At 41.3% G+C, this 18089-nt stretch overlaps 1 protein-coding gene across 3 annotated transcripts; it reads right to left on the bottom strand.

Moving 5' to 3' along the window:
- Positions 1–3476: 3476 nt before the first annotated feature.
- Positions 3477–17948, bottom strand: ctxn2 (cortexin 2). Of its 3 annotated transcripts, none has more exons than XM_051657069.1 (2): positions 17866–17948; positions 3477–5853 (listed from the first exon to the last, which is right to left on the bottom strand). In XM_051657069.1, the coding sequence occupies exon 2, from the start codon at positions 5784–5786 to the stop codon at positions 5541–5543; it is 246 nt and encodes an 81-aa protein (XP_051513029.1). In that variant the 5' UTR covers positions 5787–5853; positions 17866–17948; the 3' UTR covers positions 3477–5540. The 3 variants fall into 3 exon arrangements, with proteins under 3 accessions (XP_051513029.1, XP_051513030.1, XP_051513028.1); XM_051657070.1 differs by lacking the exon at positions 17866–17948 and adding an exon at positions 7751–8069; XM_051657068.1 differs by lacking the exon at positions 17866–17948 and adding an exon at positions 6460–6593.
- Positions 17949–18089: the final 141 nt, after the last annotated feature.

Here is an 18089-nt window from a genome sequence, read left to right as displayed (position 1 = left end):
ACCACACATGTTTTGGCATACTTTTGACGTTCCATGCTGAAAAAGAAATCATCTAAATAATTCATAACTACTCTCCTCAATAACACAAAATTGTTGTCTTTTAAAGATTTTACAATGCATAAGCAACTCTTACCATGTTCTTTTTAATTTGCTGACAAATTGGAAGTGTTCCGTTTCCATAACTTATGAAATATGATTTACTCTACACAAATTGTCAACGATACGGTCAAATCATTGTGCCGATTGGAAAGTTTGCAAGTAGAAAACAACACATTATTTCACTCACATATTAAATTAATATCAAGTAATGCTCTGGAGAAAAAAGCTTTTAGAGTTTATATGCTGTAAACAGATATCTTCTGTCGCGTTTCGCTTGTAACTTCATGAAACACAAACCGAATAAAAAAACAGCTGATGCTCTGTGACACGACTTCGATGCTCTGGGGCAAATTCAAAACAACATTTTTGCTCCTTCAAAGGGCACTGCTGCGGGAGGGGACGCCACTCGAAAGCTCATTCCAAATTAAAGTGAGAAAATGAATGGGCCCTTCCACAAGATGAAGGGCACATTCATACAGTTATTCGGTATTCCCTTCAGAGTACCCACTTCAAGGGCTCTGCACTTTGGATCACTTGTGATTAGAATCCGCCCCAATCTGCTGTAGCATGTGCTGTTAAAGGCACCTAAGCTTAATTGTCTTTAATACGCCTGCAATTTACAAAGAAACATCATTTAACTTTGTTTTATTTAACCATTTTAATTTAATAATTAAAATGTCTACTTCTTCTTCTAGACCAGAAGGGCATCTTTAGATTTGTGATTTGTGCACGTCACAGCTTGAACATATCTGTAAACTATATCGTTCCCATTTTTTTTCTTGTTTTAAGCATAAATTCTAAATTTATTTAGGTTAATGCAGAATAAAGAAAAGAAAAACTAATGACCAATTAGGTAAAAAAAAAAAAAAAAAAAAAAAAAACAACTTTATTCAAGATAAATTCTCTGAAAACGTGCACTGGCGGCCAAAAGTTTGGAATAATGTACAGATTTTGCTGTTTCGGAAGGAGATCGGTACTTTATTTCACCAAAGTGGCAATCAACTGTTCACAAAGTATAGTCAGGACATTACTGATGTAAAAAACAGCACCATCACTATTTGAAAAAAGTCATTTTTGATCAAATCTAGACAGGCCCCATTTCTAGCAGCCATCACTCCAACACCTTATCCTTGAGTAATCATGCTAAATAGCTAATTTGGTACTAGAAAATCACTTGCCATTATATCAAACACAGCTGAAAGCTATTTGGTTCATTAAATGAAGCTTAACATTGTCTTTGTGTTTGTTTTTGAGTTGCCACAGTATGCAATAGACTGGCATGTCTTAAGGTCAATATTAGGTCAAAAATGGCAAAAAAGAAACAGCTTTCTCTAGAAACTCATCAGTCAATCATCATTTTGAGGATTGAAGGCTATACAATGCTTGAAATTGCCAAAAAACTGAAGGTTTCATACAAAGGTGCACACTACAGTCTTCAAAGACAAAGAACAACTGGCTCTAACAAGGACAGAAAGAGATGTGGAAGGCCAGATGTACAACTAAACAAGAGGATAAGTACATCAGAGTCTCTAGTTTGAGAAACAGACGCCTCACATGTCCTCAGCTGACAGCTTCATTGAATTCTACCTGCTCAACACCAGTTTCATGTACAACAGTAAAGAGAAGACTCAGGGGTGCAGGCCTTATGGGAAGAATTGCAAAGAAAAAGCCACTTTTGAAACAGAAAATCAAAAAGAAAAGGTTAGAGTGGGCAAAGAAACACAGACATTGGACAACAGATAATTGGAAAAGAGTGTTATGGATCTTAACCCCATTGAGCTTTTGTGGGATCAGTTAGACTATAAGGTGTGTGAGAAGTGCCCGACAAGACAGCCACATCTATGGCAAGTGCTACAGGAAGTGTGGGGTGAAATGTCACCTGAGTATCTGAACAAACTGACATCTAGAATGCCAAGGATTGACAAAGCTGTCATTGCTGCACGTGGAGGATTTTTTGATGAGAACTCCTTTAAGTAGTTTAAGAAGTTCTGAATTTTTTATTTTTTTTTAACTGTAATAGTAATTTTTCACGTTATTAGTGTCCTGACTATACATTGTGATTAGCTGAATGCCACTTTGGTGAATAAAAGTACCAGTTTCTTTCCATAAGAGCAAAATCTGTACATTATTCCAAACTTTTGGCTGCCAGTGTATTATCTCACACATATAGCTTCTCAGGTCAGTCTATCTTGTTTTAAGGATATTTTCTACTAGAAAACAGAAAAAAATACTGATTAAGAATTTTGTAGTGCATTTAGATGAATCATCCCATTATTGTACCGTTATAAAATCACATAAATTGTGTGGAGGCTTTTTTTTGTCATATAGATGATGACAGAAAAGAAAAAGATGGAATTACATTTTAAAGTAATTTGTGTAGATCAGATTCGATCGGTTTCCCTTTAAATTATTAACGTGTGGCTTTGTGCACTCATGGCACATGGAGGTGTGATTGCTGGCAGAACTGAACAGTCATGTGAATTATTCCTCTGATGACGGAGTTAATGTAAAGCCAGCTGTAATGGGAACTCGCTCACAGCAATTCTGACACATTACAAAAATACTTCCTTATTACCTGTAACTCTCTGTGAACTGTGAAATTGTTGTATAATGTTGTCACATCACCGTGAAAACTGCTGGAGCTTGGCTGACCTTGAGGAAGTTTCACTTCAGTGCCGTTAATAGGAAAGGTTACTGAGTGAGCGGTAGGTGATGTTATTCTCTGTCTTTCCTCTGATTGGTCTGAAGTGATTTGGGTGTGGTCATTTGACCTCTGACCTTGAGCAGAGCTGCATTCGATGGGCATTGCCACCATATACGCTCAGAATGTGATTTCAAGGTGATAATGTGCTTTTTCTGCCTCTCAGTTGCTTTCAGTTGCTGTGTGTGTGTGTCTAGCCAAAGGAATAGCTGTTTGGATGTTTGCCATCAAAATGATTGTAAACAGCCATCGCCAAGGTTACAGATAAAACCAATGCATCATTATAATGGATATAGTCACTATGGTTACCGGCCCGTCATTTTCTGGCCGAGTGCTATGGATGTTTCTCATCCTGAAAATGAGTAAAGCCCAAACTAAGTCCAGCAGCTGGTGTTCCTCTGTTTGCTCTGATAGTTTCACCCTATGATGTGACATGAAGTCAGTCCTGATGTTTTCATTCAGAGTGAGTGAATGACAAACCTGAAATATTCTCAAGTGTTTGAATTAAAGCAATCTTCACACACCATATTTGAATATTCACAATGCAAATGAACATTCATATATTAAATTGCTTTTTTCTGCGGAAAAGACTAGCGTGAACATTCTGCTAAACAACTCCTTTCGTGTTCCACAGAAGAAACAAAGTCATAGGAGAGAAATGGACAGTGGACAGAAGAGGTCCAGAATTGTTTTATTCCAGCAGGTGAACACGGATCATCAATGTGAGGATCATTCTGCACTTTTCAGCATCGGTCTTCTTCATCCTTATATTAACCCACCACACACACACACACACACACACACACACACACACACACACACACACACACACACACACACACACAAACACTGCAGAATATTTGATAGTGTTGCTAAATGAAGGCACAGAAATCCAGTTGAGTTACAGTAAGGCAAATTCACTGCACCAGAATACTAGAGATGAGCTATGCTTTCATTGGTTTATCGCTAGTATCAAGCTCACATTTTCCTGCTGTTGTCATGGTGACACACCCTTCCTCAGTCACACAAACCAACAGGAGAAACTGCATGGAAGTGGAAAGATGTTTCACAATTTCAAACACGGCATTCAGGAATCTTCATCGTCCTGTAAAGTTTCTATGGTTTTTCTATCTGTGTACAGATATTCTAATAGGCAGTTAGTGAAGATAAACTGATTGTAAGTATTTGCATGAAACATAATTCAGCACATGTACAGAAAAACAGACATGTGTCTACAGAGATGTTTGCACTGCATTGAGACGTCACTGCTCCATATTTCTCAGAAACACATACCACCACGATATTGTAGTTTTAGTGCCTCAATCACTGTAAACTGGAGAGATAGTCCAGAAACATATTTTATGCAACTATGCAGACACAAATTCTTGACCAACTTTTTGAAAGCGACCTGTCTCGTTGTACATATGTCAAGGAATGTTCCGGGTTCAGTACAAGTTAAGCTCAAATGAGTGCATTTGTGGCATAATGTTGATTATCACAGAAAATCTGTTCAATTCGGCCCTCGTTTGAATTTTTTAAAGCAAATATTGCGGTTACAGTAAGGTGCTTTCAATGGTAGTGAATAGAGCCAGTCCATAAATGTTCAAATAAAAGTTGTCTAATGTTACCATTCACTTCCACTGAAAGTGCCTTTTTTTTTTTTTTTTTAAATAAACAAGGGACAAGTCAAAGATATTTTATGTGGAAATCAACATTATTCTGCAAATTCTGTCAACTGAGATTAACTTGTATTAAACCCTGAACATTCCTTTAACGTGCATCTGTGTATCGCTCTGGCGATAAGAAACCTCCATACTCCAGGGGGCGATAGATTACTTTCAAATGTCTGTTCCATTATTATTCAGATAGCTAGCTATAAATTGCTCAACAAGATTCTCTTCAAACTTTTGCTCCACCATGACAGTAGATGACCTGAAAGAGAAAAGTGACAGCAGAAGAGGACCCTTTACGCTAGTGCCCGCTATTACGCACCTGGTGACAACATTAAGAATGCAAAGCATACTTGCGTTGTGTTATGAATTGCAGTCTAATACTTGTACTGGCATAGAGTATGTTTCAGGCCTTAAGCTGCACTGAACCTGTAAAGCTAGAAAATCTAAACACAGACAGACTGCACAAATGAACGGGTGAAATTACCCTGTTTACATCCTGATGTCATTTCCACACAAGGGTGGCATCCTGTTTTCTGTTAGTTCAAATTGTTCTCTTCTTCCCTGAGATGCCCATTGGCTAAATTGCATGACGTCATACTCCAAACAGGCAATCGTGCACCATAGCAATGTATGATGCCATAAGAGCAGGCCATGTTTACAGTGTGTTGTTTTGATGAATTCTCACACCCCTAGGGGCCGTTCACACAGGATGCTTTCTTGCACTTTGTCTGTGCAATTTTGTAAATGTTGGTCCATGTACACATACATCAGACAGACATCTTTGGCCATTGCTTTGCAGCTTTCTGTTTTTGCATGCTATGACATCATGTTTTTAAGACGTGTCAAGCTTTGTCGAGCTTTTTTAACATGAGGCCCCTTTATTCTGTTCCATTCCATTTTTAAACACAAGAATGCATCCTGTGTGTGCGACCTCTAATGGTGCAAAGAGGTCCTTATGGAAGGTTTATATGGTTTTGAGGATTCTAGAGTGAAGCCATGGACTGGGGGTGTGGACTCTGTAGGGTGTTGCTTCCACTGGGGCATGATCTCCAGGAAGGAGCGTGGTCTCAGGTCAGGGCGTATTCAAACGTCCCTTTCTCAAGCCCCTCCAGCCCATCACCCCAGCTGGATGAGGGCATGCTGCTGTAAGGGTCCAACAAGATCCTGAAACACCTGACGATCAATAACCCGAGAAACACCAGCAACATCCCCACAAATGCAAATGCTGTTTTCTGTTCTAGGCTCAGAGAATAGGCCATGATGTCACTGCCGCTCATGGCCGTAAGGCTGTGGTTATAGTGAACACTACACATGTTCCCAGACGAGCCCCATAATACTGCATATGTCGACAAATTGGGGATCAGCCAAATAGATGGTTGCCTGTGGAGAGAACAGACCCTAAGAATTATTTTGTGATCAGACATCAAATAATAACTCATTTTTAAGCAATAGTGAAGTTCAATCATGTGAAGTTCATTATGGATGCATGCGCAAATAAGAAAAGCATTTGCAAATTGTTGATCATCCATTTAGAGAAAATGATCCATCCTGACTGCCAATTTGTGCCCTACAGCATGGCGGTGAGACAACAGACGTCAACAACATCAGCAATGTAGAAAAATGCATTCCCTCAGAAAACATGCAGACTGTGGAGCAGCAAACATTTGTAGTTTTGGAATCTCATGGCAGATTGCTCAGAGATTACAGGGTGACATTTTTAATTGGAGTGGACACTTGAGTCAGCACACACAGATTAACAACAGTAGGACCTGTTGCATTCCAGCTGCAACCCAACTGAAAACTTATTTTCAACAAGTGAGAACAGCTTGCTGTCACATGGCCAGAATGATGTGATAGCAATGAGAAATGCATGCATGTTTCACACAACAGGAACAGTTTTAGAGAAAGAGAAGAGCGGTGGGTGTGGATGAGCAGCAGGTGGCTGCAGAGCGACAGATGCAGCAGCGAGACAAACATGCATCCCACCTTCTGTCAGACCTGTTGCAGCTGGTCAGTCTTTGATTCCTGCAATGGCTGTCAGCTCCCCCATCGCTGCAGTAGAGCTTCGCTGAACCCTGTGCATAGCCAGCATGAGTTCCACACACTCTGCTTCACTGCTCCTGAAGAACACAGGCAGAGCGGGGGGAGAGATGCAGCAACGAGCAGACACGCTCACAGTCAGCCTGCGACTAGAATGCTTGCACAGTCATCCTGTCTGCTGTCGCCTACACTGCCTGAGCATTCAGCTGCTCTGACACACTGTCTACCTCTCTGTCTTTCCCCTCTCTCTGTCTCCCTCTCTTTGCCCCTCAGCTTGGCAGCCACTTGTTAGGCTCTTTCTTGATTCTCCTCGCTGCACGTCTTGTGCTCTGATCTCACCTGCTCTTGTTTATTTGGCAGTTCTTTGACCACTCCCCCTAAAATGTGACGGGAATACTGTGGCTTTCCCTGCAGATGTTACAGTGCATACTGCTGGTAAACTGCTGCATCGGCTGCTTCAGCAGGTCTGTGTGCCATCATCTGCTCTTGTTGCTCAGCTTGTAACTCAATTAGCCTGTGTGCTTAAAGCATCATTAGATGCTCTAGCATAATTGATGCATTTCAGCGTGAAGACAGTCTTAAGGTGTTATGGGTGGTTGCCAGGTCGTTGCTATGCAATGTCCTGTGTGTCACTATGCAGTTGCTAGGGTGTATTGGGTGGTTCTAGGGTATTGCATTCCTTGGTGGTTGCCAGAGTGTAGCTCTGCGGTTGCTAATGTGTTATGAGTGGTTGTTTGCAGTGTTGTATAAGTTACTAAAAAAAGTAATTTGTTACAAATGACTAATTCTCTAAATAGTAATCAGATTACACTAAACATTACTTCATCAAAAGTAATCACATTAGTAATTACTTTACTTTTAAGTTACTTTCTAAAACACATATGTTTTTCCATTCACTGAATTTAAAATAATGTCTATATTTCCTCCTTGTTCAGCTGTCACATAAACACAAACATATGTACATAAGAAAATAATACATTTTTTAAATGTATTCTATGAAATATCATTTTATAAATATGTGCAACCCAAGTAGGGAGTCATTAGTCCCTATTCCTGAAGGATATTAATACATAAGCAGCCCATAAACCCACAGCTCATCGTGGTCTTTGCTTATGACATGGCTGGAGCTGTTGTGTAAGTCCAATGCAGATGAATGAGAAACAAGTGAGTAAAAGATCACACTATTCCAACTTTTTGAATTATAATATTCTAAATATAAAGTATAATGAACACTTACTTGTGCTGTGCATCCCAAGATACCTCCGAAAAGGCTTTTAATCGGCCACTTCAATGCTTTACAGCTTCACAAACTCAACAGTCTCAGAGGCACATAGGCACTCAAACTCATTAGCTTCATGAACGTAAACACATTAGCTTCACAAACATAAACACATAAGCTTCCTCGAGCACTGTAGGCTCCCTTGTGCCAGACCCTCTCTGCCTGCTCACTGGAATTAGAGACAGGTGTTAGACATAATCTAGCTCAGGTGTAAGTGCCCTTACTGCTTTCTCTCCGGACGGACGCTCGACCACACCCCCGCTGCCACATATCCCCACCGCCCGACTCAGGCCGGGGAGCCATCCGGCCTGTCTACCCCCCCCATTTCTGGAAAGGAAGTCGGCGACCCCGGTCTGTGGACTACCTTGAATTTAAAGGGCTGAAGAGCCAGATACCACCAGGTGATCCGCGCGTTGGAATCCTTCATGTGGTGGAGCCATTGGAGTGGGCCGTGATCCGAGCAGAGAGTGAAGGCCCGCCCTAGCAGGTAGTAACAGAGAGTGAGACAGCCCACTTGATGGCCAGACATGCCTTTTCCATGGTGCTGTACTTTGTTTCCCTCAAGGAGAGCTTGCGGCTGATGTACAACACCGGGCGCTCCTCCCCCTCCACCACCTGCGAGAGTACAGCCCCCAGCCCTCTGTCTGAAGTGTCCGTCTGCAATACGAAAGGGAGAGAGAAATTAGGTGCATGTAAAAGCGGCCCCCCACAAAGTGCGGCTTTAATCTGCGTAAATGCCTGTTGGCACTGCTCCGTCCACTGGACCAGGTCTGGAGTCCCCTTTTTAGTGACATCCGAATAATTAGGCACAAACCTCCTGTAATAGCCAGCCAGCCCCAGGAACTGTCTCACACCCTTTTTGGTCTTGGGTCTCAGGCAGGTCGCAATCGCAGCAGTCTTGTCAATTTGGGGACGCACCTGGCTGTGGCCTAAATGGAACCCCAGATACCGTACCTCCACCTGCTCAACCGTGCACTTCTTGGGGTTCGCTGTGAGCCCCGCCCGTCGCAGCGACCTCAGAACTGCCCTCAGATGCTGCATATGCCACTGCCAATCATTACTATAAATGATGATGTCATTTAAATAGGCAGCGGTCTAGAATGCGGTCTGAGGATTCAGTCCAGGAGGCACAGAAACGTGGCTGGAGCACCAAACAAACCGAACGGTAGCGTCACGAATTGGTGTAATCCAAACGGTGTGGAGAAGGCTGTTTTTTCATGGGAAATTGATGTCAAGGGGATCTGCCAATAACCCTTTGTCAAATCCAATGTTGAATAAAATCAAGCAATGTCGAATAAAATCGAGCAGTGCCTAACCGATCGAGCAACTCATCAATGCAAGGCATTGGGTATGTGTCAAATTTAGACATGTGTTGACTTTTCTATAATCCACACAGAACCGTACAGACCCATCGCTCTTAGGAACTAGAACCGGGCTGGACCAATCGCTGTGGGATTCCTATATTACCCCCATATCGAGCATTGCATCAAATTCTTCCCGAACTATTTTCTTTTTGTGCTCGGGCAAACGGTAGGGACGGCTACGTACCACCACCCCTGGCTCGGTCTCGATGTGGTGCTGGATGAGGTTCGTACGACCCGGTAGAGGGGAAAACACGTCTGAAAATTCCTCTTGCAACTTGGCAACCCCTGCGACTTGATACGGTGAGAGGTGGTCTCCGCAAGTGACTGGGGTGATATGATTAGGTTTTGTATTCACCTCCAGCCCGAGCTCCGCCCTCTCCGGAACTACCGTAGCCAACGTCACAGGGACCGCCTCCCTCCACAATTGCAGGAGATTGAGGTGATATATTTGAAGTGCGCCCCCTCTATTGGTTCGCTTTACCTCATAATCATAATCCCCCACTCATCGTGTGACCTCAAAGGGTCCTTGCCACTTTTGGAGCTCGATGTGGGGAGTAATATGAGTACCTTATCTCCCGGTGCAAATTACCACAGCCGAGTTCCCGTTATACAGTCGGCTCTGTCGTTCTTGAGCTTGGAGCAAATTCTCCTGTGTTAGTTGACCCAAAGTGTGGAGTTTTGCTCTAAGATCAAGAAAGTATTGAATTTCATTCTTACCGGCTGAAGGTCCCTCCTCCCAAGCTTCACGTATGACATCAAGCACGCCGTGTGGGTGCCGCCCATACAGCAGCTCGAATGGGGAAGACACAGTGGAGGCTTGCGGGACCTCTCGTACTGCGAATAACAGGGAATCGAGCCATTTGTCCCAATTTCTAGCATCCTTGTGCACGAACTTACGAATCATGTTCTGAAGGGTTTTATTAAATTGCTCCACCAGGCCATCTGTTTGTGGATGGTAAACGCTGGTGCGACTTTACTTAATGCCCAATAATTCGTAAAGCCCGCATAGTGTCCATGACATAAAGGTTGTGCCCTGATCGGTGAGGATTTTTTTCGGAATCCCCACCCGGGAGATTATTTTGAAGAGTGCCTCTGCAACACTACGTGCCAAAATACTGCAGAGAGGCACTGCTTCCGGATATCGTGTTGCATAGTCCACTAGGACTAACACAAAGCGATGTCCAAATGCTGACTGCTGTAATGGCCCGACAAGGTCCATGCCAATTCGCTCGAAGGGGACCTCGATCAGTGGAAGGGGGCGCAATGGCGCTTTTGGTGTGGCCGGTGGATTCACCAGCTGACATTCGCGGCATGCCGCACACCACCTGTGAACATCGCCGCCAATGCCCGGCCAATAAATATGGGCTATTAGTCGGTTCAGTGTTTTCCTTTCCCCTAAAACCCGCCTGGAACACATGGGTTGTATCTTCCTTTGTTTGAGCGTCCTGCGTCACTCTATACAACCGCTGGTTTATAACTGTGAAATAGGGATATGAAAGTGCGACACCCAGCCGGAGCTGTTGACCATCGATCACTCTCACTTGGTTGAAGGCGTGCTTGAGGGTTTCGTCTCGTGACTGCTCCAAAGGGAAATGGGGTGTACTTCCTCCAACTTCAAACCCGGGTTTCAGCACCAGTGTGAAGGACTCCACAAACAGAAGGGAAGGAGGACACAGGGAAGCAGGTTTTTCCAGACTCAGGTAAGGCTTTTAATCGGCCAGTTCAATGCTTTACAGCTTCACAAACTCAACAGTCTCAGAGGCACGTAGGCACTCAAACTCATTAGCTTCACGACTGATAACACATTAGCTTCACAAACATCAACACATCAGCTTCCATGAGCACTGTAGGCTCCCTTGTGCCAGACCCTCTCTGTCTCTCTGCTGGTGGCGTGGCCGTTTAAATGCCGCTTTCCCTATGCTCACTGGAATTAGAGACAGGTGTTAGACATAATCTAGCTCAGGTGTCCCTAAAAGTGCCCTTACCGCATTCTCTCTCTCCGGATGGACGCTCGACCATGCCTCCGCTGCCACAATGAATAAACTTTAAATATATAAAGCCACTTTCTCTGCATCCGACTGATGCATGCGATGGAAGCATTCAGGCGTGAAATACTTCAAACACAATAGCAAATTCGCTGGTATTCCTCCTTCTACGAACTGTAAAATTTCAAGCCAGCGGGCCAGTAACCAAGAAGGTTCAGGGAATTGAACAGGGTTTTGGGAAGGAAACACCTCTTCACCATCTCTGCACCAGGTTTGTGTACATGAATGGCTCTTGAAGGGGCAGTTTAAAACTGACTAAAAAAAAAAAATGGACTTTTGGCCTTGCAAATGTCAGCAGAGAAGAGTCAGTCATCTCAGCAGAAGAGCAAGTTATGACATTTTGATTAAAATTTTTATAAAAGAAATAAATGCACGGATGAATCGTTCAAAATAAGACCAGTAACATGCATTAAGAAAATAAATAGGGTCAATTTTGATTTCATGACGACTTAAATGTAAGTTCATGCTATAACAAATCCTTTATCCATCAAGAATTTAAATATTTGTCGACTTGTTTAATCTTTTAATTTTTCTGATTTGTTATCTATTATGTTGTATAATGTTTTTGTACTAAGAGTAATACAAATCAGATCAATATCAGATCAATGAAATCAAACAATTATTCTTGGTCCAAACAAAGATGTCAGCTGACCACTGTGATGTCACAAAGCGTTTCTATAGTTGAGTGCACAAGTTTGGATCCGATGTTCAGGGATCATAAAAACTGCATTTTGTTTTTTTTATTTAGTACTGCCCTGATGAAGCTATTTGACAAACAGATATTTACATATATATTCCATATATAATAACTGAATTTACACAAATTATCCTGTGCAAAAGTTTACATCCCATTGGTTCTTAATATGGTGTGTTGCTTCCTCTGATCAATGACTGTTTGTACTGTATGTTTTGTGATAGTCCCTGCTTTGTCCTGAGCAGTGAAGCAGCCCACTGCTTTTAACAATAATCCTCCAGGTCCTGCATTTTCTTTAGTTTCCTATTATCTTCTGAACATCCGAGTTCTTCCAACAGTGGCTATATGATGTTGACATCCAGCTTTTGGCATTTAGGACAATTGAGGTACTCAAACACAACTATTACAAAAGGTGCAAACATTCATTGATGCTTATAAGGCAACACATTACATTAAGAACCAAGAGGGTGTAAACATTTTGAACAGCATGATTTGTGTAAATTGTTTTATTTTGTCTTGTGGGATATATGTAAATATCTGTTATGTACTGTAGTTTCTGAAGGGCAGTACTTATATTTGTATAAATTCTAAAGGGGGTGTGTAAACTTACGAGACAAAAGGGGGATTGTGGCGAGGCGCCTAGAATTCAATCAGCATCACCCCTGGCAATGGCAATCAGACTCCTTTGTGTTCAATTACAGCGGTGTGGACAGCCAACAAAATATCTAGTTTGGTGTAATATAAATTATTTTATTACAAAATGTAGGTTTCGCTCTTCACTAACAGCTCATTACTTACTAGGTCATACCGAGAACTCATTTATCCACGGGTTTCATTTCTGACTGTATTAAGACTTTCATATATGATGGGCAATCTAAATGATTTGAGTGAGCTCATTTGTGTATAAAGCCATAACATGACCCCTGAACTCTTGTTAAAAGACTGATGTTTTATACATGTTTTATATTTGGCTGTGGTTTAGTTGAATTTAATTTCACAAGAATTTCCAGGAAAAGCTTATAAGGTTTTTTAGGAATCAATAAAATGCAACTTTTATTATCAGCTGTATTATAATCCAGTATCCTGTAATATATTCATATGTGACACTGATGTTCCTTGGGGACTAAAGCCTCTATTCAGTAATTCACAATTGTTTCTGTTTACAAGAGTTTATGGCAGCTCAGCTTATGACAGCTGTTTACAACTAGTGTGTAATTTAAAATGTGTAAAGGGGATGAGCTATTAATCCATAATTGTGGAGAATTTATGTCAGTGTTGTACTGTCCTGTGTAGATTGTGATTGTTTATTGTTGCATGCTATCTATCTATCTATCTATCTGTCAGTCACTCTTTCTGTCTTTTCTACAGTATCTATCTATCTAGCTAGCTATTTATCTCTGTTTGTCTGTGTCTGTCTGCCTGTCTGTTCATCCGTCTAACACTCATTCTGTCTTTTATACAGTATCTATCTATTTATCTATCTGTCTGTCTAACACTCTTTCTGTCTTTTCTACCTATCTGTCCGTCCATCCATCTAACACTCTTTCTGTTTTTTTCTATCTATCTAACTATCTATCAGTCACTCTTTCTGTCTTTTCTACAGTATCTATCTATCTAGCTAGCTATTTATCTGTTTGTCTGTGTCTGTCTACCTGTCTGTCTGTTCATCCATCTAACACTCATTCTGTCTTTTATACATTATCTATCTATCTATCTGTCTGTCTGTCTGTCTGACACTCTTTCTGTCTTTTCTACCTATCTGTCTGTCTGTCCGTCCATCCATCTAACACTCTTTCTGTCTTTTCTATCTATCTATCTATATATCTATCTGTCACTCTTTCTGTCTTTTCTACAGTACCTATCTATCTATCTATCTGTCTCTGTTTGTCTGTCTGCCTGTCTGTTCATCCGCCTAACACTCATTCTGTCTTTTATACAGTATCTATCTATCTATCTATCTGTCTGTCTGACACTCTTTCTGTCTATCTGTCTGTCTGTCTGTCAGTCAGTCACTCTTTCTGTCTTTTCTACAGTACAGGTGCATCGCAATAAATTAGAATGTCGTGGAAAAGTTCATTTATTTCAGTAATTCAACTCAAATTGTGAAACTCGTGTATTAAATAAATTCAATGCACACAGACTGAAGTAGTTTAAGTCTTTGGTTCTTTTAATTGTGATGACGTTGGCTCACATTTAACAAAAACCCACCAATTCACTATCTCAAAAAATTAGAATACATCATAAGACCAATAAAAAAAACATTTTTAGTGAAATGTTGGCCTTCTGGAAAGTATGTTCATTTACTGTATATGTACTCAATACTTGGTAGGGGCTCCTTTTGCTTTAATTACTGCCTCAATTTGGCGTGGCATGGAGGTGATCAGTTTGTGGCACTGCTGATGTGGTATGGAAGCCCAGGTTTCTTTGACAGTGGCCTTCAGCTCATCTGCATTTTTTGGTCTCTTGTTTCTCATTTTCCTCTTGACAATACCCCATAGATTCTCTATGGGGTTCAGGTCTGGTGAGTTTGCTGGCCAGTCAAGCACACCAACACCATGGTCATTTAACCAACTTTTGGTGCTTTTGGCAGTGTGGGCAGGTGCCAAATCCTGCTGGAAAATGAAATCAGCATCTTTAAAAAGCTGGTCAGCAGAAGGAAGCATGAAGTGCTCCAAAATTTCTTGGTAAACGGGTGCAGTGACTTTGGTTTTCAAAAAACACAATGGACCAACACCAGCAGATGACATTGCACCCCAAATCATCACAGACTGTGGAAACTTAACACTGGACTTCAAGCAACTTGGGCTATGAGCTTCTCCACCCTTCCTCCAGACTCTAGGACCTTGGTTTCCAAATGAAATACAAAACTTGCTCTCATCTGAAAAGAGGACTTTGGACCACTGGGCAACAGTCCAGTTCTTCTTCTCCTTAGCCCAGGTAAGACGCCTCTGACGTTGTCTGTGGTTCAGGAGTGGCTTAACAAGAGGAATACGACAACTGTAGCCAAATTCCTTGACACGTCTGTGTGTGGTGGCTCTTGATGCCTTGACCCCAGCCTCAGTCCATTCCTTGTGAAGTTCACCCAAATTCTTGAATCGATTTTGCTTGACAATCCTCATAAGGCTGCGGTTCTCTCGGTTGGTTGTGCATCTTGTTCTTCCACACTTTTTCCTTCCACTCAACTTTCTGTTAACATGCTTGGATACAGCACTCTGGCTTACCCTTCTTGTGAAGGGTGTCAATGATTGTCTTCTGGACAACTGTCAGATCAGCAGTCTTCCCCATGATTGTGTAGCCTAGTGAACCAAACTGAGAGACCATTTTGAAGGCTCAGGAAACCTTTGCAGGTGTTTTGAGTTGATTAGCTGATTGGCATGTCACCATATTCTAATTTTTTGAGATAGTGAATTGGTGGGTTTTTGTTAAATGTGAGCCAAAATCATCACAATTAAAAGAACCAAAGACTTAAACTACTTCAGTCTGTGTGCATTGAATTTATTTAATACACGAGTTTCACAATTTGAGTTGAATTACTGAAATAAATGAACTTTTCCACGACATTCTAATTTATTGAGATGCACCTGTATCTATCTAGCTAGCTAGCTATTTATCTCTGTTTGTCTGTGTCTGTCTGCCTGCCTGTCTGTTCATCCATCTAACACTCATTCTGTCTTTTATACAGTATCTATCTATCTATCTATCTATCTATCTGTCTGTCTGACACACTTTCTGTCTTTTCTACAGTATCTATCTATCTAGCTAGCTATTTATCTCTGTTTGTCTGTGTTTGTCTGCCTGTCTGTCCGTCCATCCGTCTAACACTCATTCTGTCTTTTATACAGTATCTATCTATCTATCTATCTGTCTGACACTCTTTCTGTCTTTTCTACCTATCTGTCTGTCTGTCCGTCCATCCATCTAACACACTTTCTGTCTTTTCTATCTATCTATCTATCTATCTATCTGTCACTCTGTCTTTTCTACCTATCTGTCTGTCTGTCCGTCCGTCCATCTAACACTCTTTCTGTCTTTTCTATCTATCTATATATCTATCTGTCACTCTTTCTGTCTTTTCTACAGTACCTATCCATCTATCTGTTTGTCTGTCTGCCTGTCTGTTCATCCGCCTAATGCTCATTCTGTCTTTTATACAGTCTCTATCTATCTATCTATCTGTCTGTCTGACACTCTTTCTGTCTTTTCTATCTATCAGTCAATTTTTCTGTCTTTTCTACAGTACCTATCTATCTAGCTATCTCTGTTTGTAGGTCTGCCTGTCTGTTCATCTGCCTAACACTCATTCTGTCTTTTATACAGTATCTATCTATCTATCTATCTATCTATCTATCTATCTGTCTGTCTGTCTAACACTCTTTCTGTCTTTTCTATCTATCTATCAGTCACTCTTTCTGTTTTTTCTACAGTACCTATCTATCTAGCTAGCTATCTATCTATCTCTGTTTGTCTGTCTGCCTGTCTGTTCATCCGCCTAACACTCATTCTGTCTTTTATACAGTATCTATCTATCTATCTGTCTAACACTCTGTCTTTTCTACCTATCTGTCTGTCCTTCCGTCCATCTAACACTCTTTCTGTCTTTTCTACAGTATCTATCTATCTATCTAACTAACTATCTATCTGTCTGTCCGTCCGTCCATCCGTCCGTCTAACACTCTTTCTGTCTTATCTACAGGATCTATCTATCTATCTGTCTGTCTGTCTAACACTTTTTCTGTCTTTTCTATCTATCTGTCTGTCTGTCTGTCCGTCCATCCGTCTAACACTCTTTCTGTCTTTTTTACAGTATCTATCTATCTATCTGTCTGTCTAACACTCTTTCTGTCTTATCTACAGTATCTGTCTATCTGTCTGTCTGTCTGTCTGTCTAACACTTTTTCTGTCTTTTCTATCTATCTGTCTGTCTGTCTGTCCGTCCGTCCATCCGTCCGTCTAACACTCTTTCTGTCTTATCTACAGGATCGATCTATCTATCTGTCTGTCTGTCTGTCTGTCCGCCCATCCGTCTAACACTCTTCCTGTCTTTTTTACAGTATCTATCTATCTATCTGTCCGTCTAACACTCTTTCTGTCTCTACAGGATCTGTCTATCTGTCTGTCTAACACTTTTTCTGTCTTTTCTATCTATCTGTCTGTCTGTCTGTCCGTCCATCCGTCTAACACTCTTTCTGTCTTTTCTACAGTATCTGTCGATCTGCCTGTCTGTCTGTATAACACTCTTTCTGACTTTTCTATCAATCTATCTATCTATCTGTCTGTGTCTGTCTGTCCATCCGTCTAACACTCTTTCTGTCTCTACAGGCTCTGTCTATCTGTCTAACACTCTTTCTGTCTTATCTACAGGATCTGTCTATCTATCTGTCTGTCTTTCCATCCGTCAGTCACTCTTTCTATCTATCTAACACTCTTTCTGTCTTTTCTATCTATCTGTCTATTTGTCTGTCTGTCTGTCCGTTCGTCTAACACTCTTTCTGTCTTATCTACAGGATCTGTCTCTCTGTCTGTCAACACTCTTTCTGTCTTTTATACAGTATCTATCTATCTATCTATCTGTCTGTCCATCCATCCGTCCATCTAACACTCTTTCTGTCTTATCTACAGGATCTGTCTGTCTGTCTAACACTCTTTCTGTCTTTTCTATCTATCTGTCTGTCTGTCCGTCTAACACTCTTTCTGTCTTATCTACAGGATCTGTCTATCTGTCTGTCTGTCCGTCTAACACTCTTTCTGTCTTTTCTATCTATCTATCTGTCTGTCTGTCTTTTCTATCTATCTGTCTGTCTGTCCGTCAACACTCTTTCTGTCTTTTCTATCTATCTATCTATCTATCTGTGTCTGTTTATCTGTCTGTGACATCAGAAAATGATGTCAAGCCTTTAAGCAATTAGCCAATTAGATTCTGATAACCTAATTCAATTGGTGGTGTACCTGTGGATGTATTTTAAGGCCTACCTTCAAACTCAGTGCCTCTTTGCTTGACATCATGGGAAAATCAAAAGAAATCAGCCAAGACCTCAGAAAAACAATTGCGGACCTCCACAAGTCTGGTTCATCCTTGAGCAATTTCCAAATGCCTGAAGGTACCACGTTCATCTGTACAAACAATAGTACGCAAGTATAAACACCATGGGACCACAAAGCCATCATACCACTCAGGAAGGAGATGCATTCTGTCT

Source organism: Myxocyprinus asiaticus, chromosome 26, assembly GCF_019703515.2.
Source record: "Myxocyprinus asiaticus isolate MX2 ecotype Aquarium Trade chromosome 26, UBuf_Myxa_2, whole genome shotgun sequence".
In the NCBI taxonomy this organism is placed as follows: domain Eukaryota; kingdom Metazoa; phylum Chordata; class Actinopteri; order Cypriniformes; family Catostomidae; genus Myxocyprinus; species Myxocyprinus asiaticus.
Note: the sequence above shows the minus strand (reverse complement) of the source record. Positions and strands in the feature narration are given on the sequence as shown.